General features: G+C 40.3%; 1 protein-coding gene across 1 annotated transcript in view; it reads right to left on the bottom strand.

Annotated features, from left to right (window-relative positions):
- Window positions 1-1,356: 1,356 nt before the first annotated feature.
- The window catches only part of USP38 (ubiquitin specific peptidase 38), a 50,747-nt gene continuing 43,116 nt past the window's right edge, over window positions 1,357-8,987 (bottom strand). Inside the window, exons 9-11 of the mRNA XM_073642257.1 lie at window positions 8,046-8,152; window positions 5,767-7,105; window positions 1,357-2,270 (exon numbers count right to left, since the gene is read on the bottom strand). Of these exons, the coding sequence (XP_073498358.1) occupies window positions 2,109-2,270; window positions 5,767-7,105; window positions 8,046-8,152 (1,608 nt within the window). The 3' untranslated portion in view covers window positions 1,357-2,108. The remainder of the gene's footprint in view (window positions 2,271-5,766; window positions 7,106-8,045; window positions 8,153-8,987) is intronic.

Raw genomic sequence — 8,987 nt, 5'->3', positions numbered from 1 at the left:
GGAATAAAATAAAAAATAAATATTATACTTACCTTCTGATGGCCCCTGGTGTGCTTGTCTTGGCTTGCTGGCAGATCGCGGTACACTGAAGGACCTGCCGACGTCAGCGGTCGCGTGACCCGTCACATGACTAAATGACGTCAGCGCAGGGTCCTTGGGTCCACCGCAGACGTCATTTAGTCATGTGACGGGTCACGCGACCGCTGACGTCGGCAGGTCCTTCCGTGTACCGCGAGCGGCCGGCAAGCCGAAACGCATTGAATAAAAACTCCGGGGGCATCAGAAGGTAAGTATATATTTATTTTTTACCATTCTTTCGGTCATAGTATATAAATCCATGCCTTTTGCATGGATTTATATAGTGTGACCAAGTTGTCAAGCACTTTCCAAGTGATGCTAAAATCGCTTGGAAAGTGCTTGTCAACCCGCATGCGGAAATGCATGTGAAGAACGCTTCACATCCGCTTGTCCCTGGCAAGAAAAACGCATGTACAATCCACATGTACAATCCGCATGCGTTTTTTCTGCCAGGAAGATGCAGAAACGCTCAGGAAAAAATCTGGAGCATTTCTGCATCGTGGGCACATAGCCTAATACTCACCTCTCTGGCCGCCCGCCATCCGATCCTCCTCTTTCTGCAGTTGCGTGCCACTTCGCTAGCTTCATCACTATAGGCCAGGACTTCCACTGTGTCCAGGGCATGGAACTCATTGTGTGTCAAAGCTGCAGCACAGATTTTGAGGTCACAACCTTACAATACTTAGTGACCTCCAAGGCCTGGACACAGCTGGAAGTCCTGGCCTTTAGTGAAGAGGGTGGAGATGCTGTTTGCTATAGTTGAAAGAAGACCAGAGGGAAAGAAGTAAGCAGCTGGATGGTCGGTGTGGTCAGTGATTAGGCGAGTATTCGTTTTTTTCCAGCCTCAATTCTAACTTGCATACAAATTTGAACAAAAATTTATGAACAAACCTATGGAACCTATCTAGTTTGTGACCAGGGGGACTGCCTGTATTTTGATAGAATTTAAAGTGTACCTATCATTTTATGTTTCGCTACAAAAAGTCCGAGAGTACCCTAATCTAATATTACGTCCACACTATGAATTTAGTCACACAACACTGCACAATTAAAGCCTCCATAGAAAAACAAAAACAAAAAAGTTTGGAAGGTGTCCCTATCCAAATGATAGAGATAACTTCACAAAAGTCGTGGGGCATGACCACAGGGAACCTCACCAATCCAGAACTCTGAAGAACAAGTGCATTATACACATATGCACGTACATGGACACACACACACATACAGTATATACTTATGTACACATACAGTATTTTTTATTTTTTTTTTTAGAAATAACAGCAAGACCATAAGAACGTTTATGGAACCACTGTTTTACTCCAGCAATAAAGTAACTTTAAGCCGCAATTCATAATATTAACAATATTGAATACTTATCACACGAGACAATCCAGAGGAATCTCATTTTGATTTACAGTACTGCAAGGCACATACAGAACTTTCCCTCATTTACACAGCAGATGTACTCCCTGAAGTAGAATTTTTAAAAATTCTGAAAACAATTTAGAAATACTATAAAGTTAGCATTTTGTTTTCTAGATTAAAAAAAAAGTTTGTAGAAGATCATGCATTTTCATAAAAAGTGACTTCATGGATCTATACACATTCTCTCTGGTGCTTTATATTTTAGTGGAAAATACCCTGAACTGGATCAAAATGCAAACCATTATTGCTTTCGGCATAGGATGCACCATAAAGCTTTCACTATCTCAGGAAAATGTAACAAAACAATGTAGTGAAAAAGAACAAAAAATACCAGTTTCACAGATCGCTACACTCTTATAATTGTATTTAAAGAAGAACTGTATATATAGGCAGCATTTTTTTCTCAAGGAGGAACACACTGATGCATATCCATTCAAGTTTACATAAATCTTGTAAATATAGAAGCTGCCTGTCAATTCAATGGATTGGTTTATGTTCAGTGAAATGCGATATGTCAAAGTCAGAAATTGAGCTACACAGTCTCATTGGCCAGTGTGGTTTTGTCATCAGTGCATATTGGACATTATATTGACATTTAGTCTTATTCAAAAGACAAGTCTGCCAATGGTGCTGAACCCTCCTTCTCCACCACCTCCAGTAGGACCGCAGCTCCCAGGTGGGTCATTGTCATCAAAACCATTAGGTCGAAAAGAGCAGGAAGCAGATGCTGCTTGTAGGGCTCGTGTGCGTGCATTCAGTTCTTGCTCCTAAAGAAGGCAAAAAAAGACATTCTTATTACTTGAAAGAAAACATATACACAATTATATATATTACAAGGTGTACAGTACAAAGTTATATTGTGCTACCGTGTTAGCCAGAAAAATCGATGTAAATACTTTTATGCCCAAAAATGACAAAATTATTCTCGGAGTGATACATTTATTGGCTAACCAGAAAAAAATATATACAGGGTGGGCCATTTATATTCACAGCATAGACAATTGCCTTGAGATGACCCCAAAGATAAAAGCCTAAGGGGGTCAGATCGGGAGACCTTGGTGGCCGTTCAACTGGCCCACGACGACCAATCCACTTTCCAGGAAACTGTTCATGTAGGAATGCTTGGACCTGACACCCATAATGTGGTGGTGCACCATCTTGTTGGGAAAAACTCAGGGAACGTGCCATCTTCAGTGCATAAAGAGGGCAACACATCATCATGTAGCAATTTCATGGCCACCAAGGTCTCCCGATCTGACCCCCTTAGACTTTTATCTTTGGGGTCATCTCAAGGCAATTGTCTATGCTGTGAAGATACGAGATGTGCAGCATCTGAAACAACGGATACTGAAAGCCTGTGCTAGCATTTCTTCTGCAGTGTTGCTATCAGAGTGTCAAGAGTGGGAGAAGAAGGTTGCATTGACAATCCAACACAATGGGCAGCACTTTGAACACATTTTATAAGTGGTCATAAACTTGTAAATAACTCATGAAAGAAAAAAGTTATGTTAAAACCAAGCACACCATTGGTTTTCTCATGAAATTCTCAATAAGTTTCATGTGACACATGATCCTCTTCCCATTGAAAAAATAAAGTTGGATCCAAAATGGCAGACTTCAAAATGGCCGCCATGGTCACCACCCATCTGGAAAAGTTTTCCCCCTCCCATATATCAATTTGCCACAAACAGGAAGTTGATATCATCAACCATTCTCATTTTATTTAGGTGTATCCATATAAATGGCCCACCCCGTATATATGCAAGCTTTCAGGCCATAGAGGCTCCATCTTCAGGCAATATTACAAATTAATTAATAAGACAAAAGGCACAATGTTTAAGAGATGTTACAGCAAGACATTTGTTTGTGAGATCTAAGGGGTGATGCCTCCTAATGAGAAGTCAAAAAGATCAAATTCAGGGTTTTTAGTTGCAAATGGCAAGTCTGTGGGAATGTTTATCTGGAGACTGGTAGAGGTGTGAATTGAATCCATGTAATAAGTCATAAATCCAGGTGTTCGATTGAGTCCGGTTGTCCACAGACTTTTGCAACTAAAAACCCTAAATTTGATTTATTTGACTTCTCATTAGGCGGCATCACCCCTTACACCTCATGAACAAATGTCTTGCAGTAACATCTCTTAAATGTTGTGCCTTTTGTCATATCAATTCATTTGTAATATTGCCTGAGGAAAGAGCCTCTGTGCTCCGAAAGCTTGCATATATATATTTTTTTCTGGTTAGCCAATAAAGGTATCACTCCGAGAATAGTTTTGTAATTTTTGGGCATAAAAGTATTTACATATACAGTACAGACCAAAAGTTTGGACACACCTTCTCATTTAAAGATTTTTCTGTATTCTCATGACTTTGAAAATTGTACATTCACACTGAAGGCATCAAAACTATGAATTAACACATATGGAATTATATACGTAACAAAAAAGTGTGAAACCACTGAAAATATGTCTTATATTCTAGGTTCTTCAAAGTAGCCACCTTTTGCTTTGATGACTGCTTTGCACACTCTTGGCAGAGTAGTCACCGGAAATGGTCTTCCAACAATCTTGAAGGAGTTCCCAGAGATGCTTAACACTTGTTGGCCCTTTTGCCTTCACTCTGCGGTCCAGCTCACCCCAAACCATCTCGATTGGGTTCAGGACTGGCGACTGTGGAGGCCAGGTCATCTGGCATAGCACCCCATCACTCTCCCTCTTGGTCAAATAGCCCTTACACAGCCTGGAGGTGTGTTTGGGGTCCTTGTCCTGTTGAAAAATAAATGATGGTCCAACTAAACGCAAACTGGATGGAATAGCATGCCGCTGCAAGATACTGTGGTAGCCATGCTGGTTCAGTATGCCTTCAATTTTGAATAAATTCCCAACAGTGTCACCAGCAAAGCACCCCCCCACCATCACACCTCCTCCTCCATGCTTCACGGTGGGAACCAGGCATGTAGAGTCCATCCGTTCACCTTTTCTGCGTCGCACAAAGACACGGTGGTTGGAACCAAAGATCTCAAATTTGGACTCATCAGACCAAAGCACAGATTTCCACTGGTCTAATGTCCATTCCTTGTGTTCTTTAGCCCAAACAAGTCTTTTCTGCTTATTGCCTGTCCTTAGCAGTGGTTTCCTAGCAGCTATTTTACCATGAAGGCCTGCTGCACAAAGTCTCCTCTTAACAGTTGTTGTAGAGATGTGTCTGCTGCTAGAACTCTGTGTGGCATTGACCTGGTATCTAATCTGAGCTGCTGTTAACCTGCGATTTCTGAGGCTGGTGACTTGGATAAACTTATCCTCAGAAGCAGAGGTGACTCTTGGTCTTCCTTTCCTGGGGCGGTCCTCATGTGAGACAGTTTCTTTGTAGCGCTTGATGGTTTTTGCAACTGCACTTGGGGACACATTCAAAGTTTGCCCAATTTTTCGCACTGACTGACCTTCATTTCTTAAAGTAATGATGGCCACTCGTTTTTCTTTACTTAGCTGCTTTTTTCTTGCCACAATACAAATTCTAATAGTCTATTTAGTAGGACTATCAGCTGTGTATCCACCAGACTTCTGCACAACACAACTGATGGTCCCAACCCTATTTATAAGGCAAGAAATCCCACTTATTCAACCTGACAGGGCACACCTGTGAAGTGAAAACTATTTCCGGTGACTACCTCTTGAAGCTCATCAAGAGAATGCCAACAGTGTGCAAAGCAGTCATCAAAGCAAAAGGTGGCTACTTTGAAGAACCTAGAATATAAGACATATTTTCAGTTGATTCACACTTTTTTGTTAAGTATATAATTTCACGTGTTAATTCATAGTTTTGATGCCTTCAGTGTGAATGTACAATTTTCATAGTCCTGAAAATACAGAAAAATCATTAAATGAGAAGGTGTGTCCAAACTTTTGGTCTGTACTATATATATATATATATATTTATATATATATATATATATATATATTTATATATATATATATATATATATATATATATATATATATATATATATATATATATATATATATATATACATATACACACACACACATACAGTTTTTTTTTTTTTAAAAAAGCTCTTCACTCTTTTTCGGTAAAATAATATTTTTCCAATGCTTCTATACACTACATAGCCCTCGTTGCAGGAGTAGGAACGTCTATGTAGACTTGGGATCTGCATCACCTGCCATCACTAGACAGTGGGTAGTCATTAACAGATTAATGTAGTTTATCAGTTACTGAAATCCACAGCATAGTTGTAAGCCCATACCTGTAAATAGAGCTTATTATCCTTTGTAATAGCATCCATGAGCTCCTTCTGAAGTGGGGGCTCTCCATTGACCCATAGTCCATGTGCAGAGTTAGACTGCACGTTCTCTAGATCACCAGAGCTGTGCTTTTTATATATCAGCACATAGGCAGTATCCTTTGGAAATCGACTTGTAATGTTTAAAACAGACTGAAATGATGTAAAAGTCACTCTGCTGTCATTAAACAGAAACCACTCTTTTGACAGATCATTACACGGTTTGTCATTTCCAACAACAGCATTGCAAGTCTCCTTGCCTACTATCTGACTTTGATGAGAAGTCAAGGTGGATTTCTCTGGTTGGATACATCTTGTTGAATTGGTGATGTTCCTGGCATATGAGTAATAATGACCACTTTCTGAAGAGGTGCCAGAATGGACCACAATGGAACTTAAAACGTAAGGTATAAGTTGTGTGCAGCTCATATCTTCAGTGCCAGATGGTTTTAGCTTCTTGGCCAAGTTTTCTCCAACATCAGGAATGTCAACATCTCGGTTCCAATCTCCAGGGGAAGCCACTGAGGTAGTTCTCTCTACTGGCAGCTCAAGTACCAGTGGAATGGACACATTATCCAGAATTTTACGCCTCACATGACATTTTGGATCATATGAAAATCTTAATAAAGTTAATATGAGGTATTCTGGCTCTTCCAAGATTTGCATAGTCTTTTCTGCATTCTGGAGGGAAGAACACTTTTCGCAATGATAACGATTTTCTCCATCAAGGATCTCAGGAGCTAAGAAATAATTTAACAAGTCTGTTACAGACAAGGGTTTATCTCGTCCGCTGTTTCTACAGGAGTCAATAGCACACTCTACTGTACTTTCACATGTAGGGGTGTTTAACGCACAGGAACTATTGGCATGAATGTCACTCCCAGCAGATTTCGGCTTGGTGGAGTCATTGTCACATTCAGAAGAGGGAAGATTTTCATTTTTCAGTTCAGTTTCAGGTGTGACATCAATTTCTATACAATCATTATCTTTTTCTACAGCTGAACAGATCATATTCTGTGCAGATTTATCAGCTGCTGAAGGACAAAATGCTAAAGAAAGGTCTGAGAAGGCCTCTATCTTCTGAGAAGTACTCCTGCAGTTCAGGCAGTAAATGTTTGTTTGGAGCTTACCGCCAAACATACTTTCTATTAGGGTCTTATCATCACTTCTCCAGCTTGTGTTTTGTAGGCTCGGAAAGACATCTGCTCCTGAAGGGGAGCATGGCTGCACATTACCATCAGTGATCATAGTATCTGGACTCCTGGAGGACAGCGCTTTGAGAGTCTTCTCTTCTTCATGTAATCTAATAAACACAAATGATCATTTATTAACAAAATAGAAGGACAAATAAAAAATAAGATGGATAACAAAAGTGATCAATTAGATGCACCAAAATAACCTCCACACTGCATGATCTGCATAGTCCACCACCCTGATGGATGTAAGTGGTTATGTTTCTTAATCAATTGTTACTACTATCAGGGGTTTTACTTTACTATACATAAGAGAAACAAAACTATTACTGAGCCTCCTCTCTTTTTAAAACATGAAGAAACAACTTTTATAGTAATTGTCTGATATACACTGCTCAAAAAAATAAAGGGAACACTTAAACAGAATATAACTCCAAGTAAATCAAACTTCTGTGAAATCAAACTGTCCACTTAGGAAGCAACACTGATTGACAATCAATTTCACATGCTGTTGTGCAAATGGAATAGACAATAGATGGAAATTATTGGCAATTATCAAGACACCCTCAATACAGGATTGGCTCTGCAGGTGGGGACCACAGACCACATCTCAGTACCAATGCTTTCTGGCTGATGTTTTGGTCACTTTTGAATATTGGTTGTGCTTTCATTGTCCATTCTTTGTGCGTTTTTGCCTACCTATACAGTGCATAGGAAAAAACGCATGGCAAATCCGCAGGCAAAAACGCACAAAAAAACACATCAAAAACGCATGAAAATGATGCGGATTTTCCGCAGCGGTTTTGCAGCCAAGAGGTGCAGAAAGGCTGCAGAAATTTCTGCAAGCAATTCCTGAACGTGAGCACATAAGGGGCCTCCTATTTCTACTACTGCAGCTTCTTGGAAAGTGCAGACATTCTTGAGCGAAATCAGTTTGTGAGGGCCACTCCAAGTCAGTGTAGGGTCCACTTTAACTACCTTTAACATGGGAATGGATTATTTAGATTCAGGGCAAGAAAAAATAAAGCAATTAATACAATTCTACTATACCTGTCTAAAAGAAATCTGAGATACTCAGAACAATCTTGCTGAGATCGTGGTGTGAACCAAGGAGGTCTAGAAGCCTCAAAGAAAACCTGCGGTGCATATGCTTCTCTCTATGTAGGGAAAGAAACAAAAAAAAAACCAACAAAAACTTCAAGCACTAATGAACTTATGACCAGCCAATCTTAGGACTTTAGGACAAAGCATTTTTTGTTATTTCATTGTTGCAGTCAAAGAACTATGGGGCCAATTCATTAGGACTGGCATTGCGCACATCAGTCTTAATAAAAGGCTCGCTAGAGTATGAGGTGTCATATTTATTAAGTGGGGCATGCCACTTAAAGGGAACCTGTCACGTCCTAGTTGCTATGTACACTGCCCCCATAGCGTTGTTAGTTTTGCAATGTGCATCACTAACAAGCAGTTTTCATGAACATTGGTGGTGTTATAATGAGGTTATAACGTTTTATATACTTTGTCTTACCTGCTCATATTCAGTTATAGGGGTGTGATTCTCAGATTCATTCATGGGCGGTCGCCGTGTTCAGTTAGTGCCCATGATATTTGAATACTGCCAAGCGCTAGGTTTGAGGGGCGCATGCACATTTGCACACGTCGGGCCGCTGGTCCGGCGCGTGCGCACTGAGGCATTGCATCACTAACAACGCTATGGGGGCAGTGTACATAGCAACTAGGACGTGATAGGTTCCCTTTAATGAATTAGGCGCATCTTCCCCTGCATGAGATTGACCATTCATAAGCGGGCAGCTTCATTAAGGGGAGAAAAGATCATGTTTGTAAAGATACAGCAGAGCCGAGTTATACATCATTACAAACCCTTCAAGATCTCATCGTACAGTGCCGTAAGTGCTCACCTTCCCCCCACACAATGACAACACTGTGAGATGAGATCTGGAAGGGTTTTCAATGATACATAACTCAGCACTG

This window comes from Phyllobates terribilis, unplaced genomic scaffold (genome assembly GCF_046119375.1).
Source record: "Phyllobates terribilis strain yellow unplaced genomic scaffold, ASM4611937v1 Scaffold_1__5_contigs__length_1240528914, whole genome shotgun sequence".
NCBI classification, from domain to species: Eukaryota; Metazoa; Chordata; class Amphibia; order Anura; family Dendrobatidae; genus Phyllobates; species Phyllobates terribilis.
Note: the sequence above shows the minus strand (reverse complement) of the source record. Positions and strands in the feature narration are given on the sequence as shown.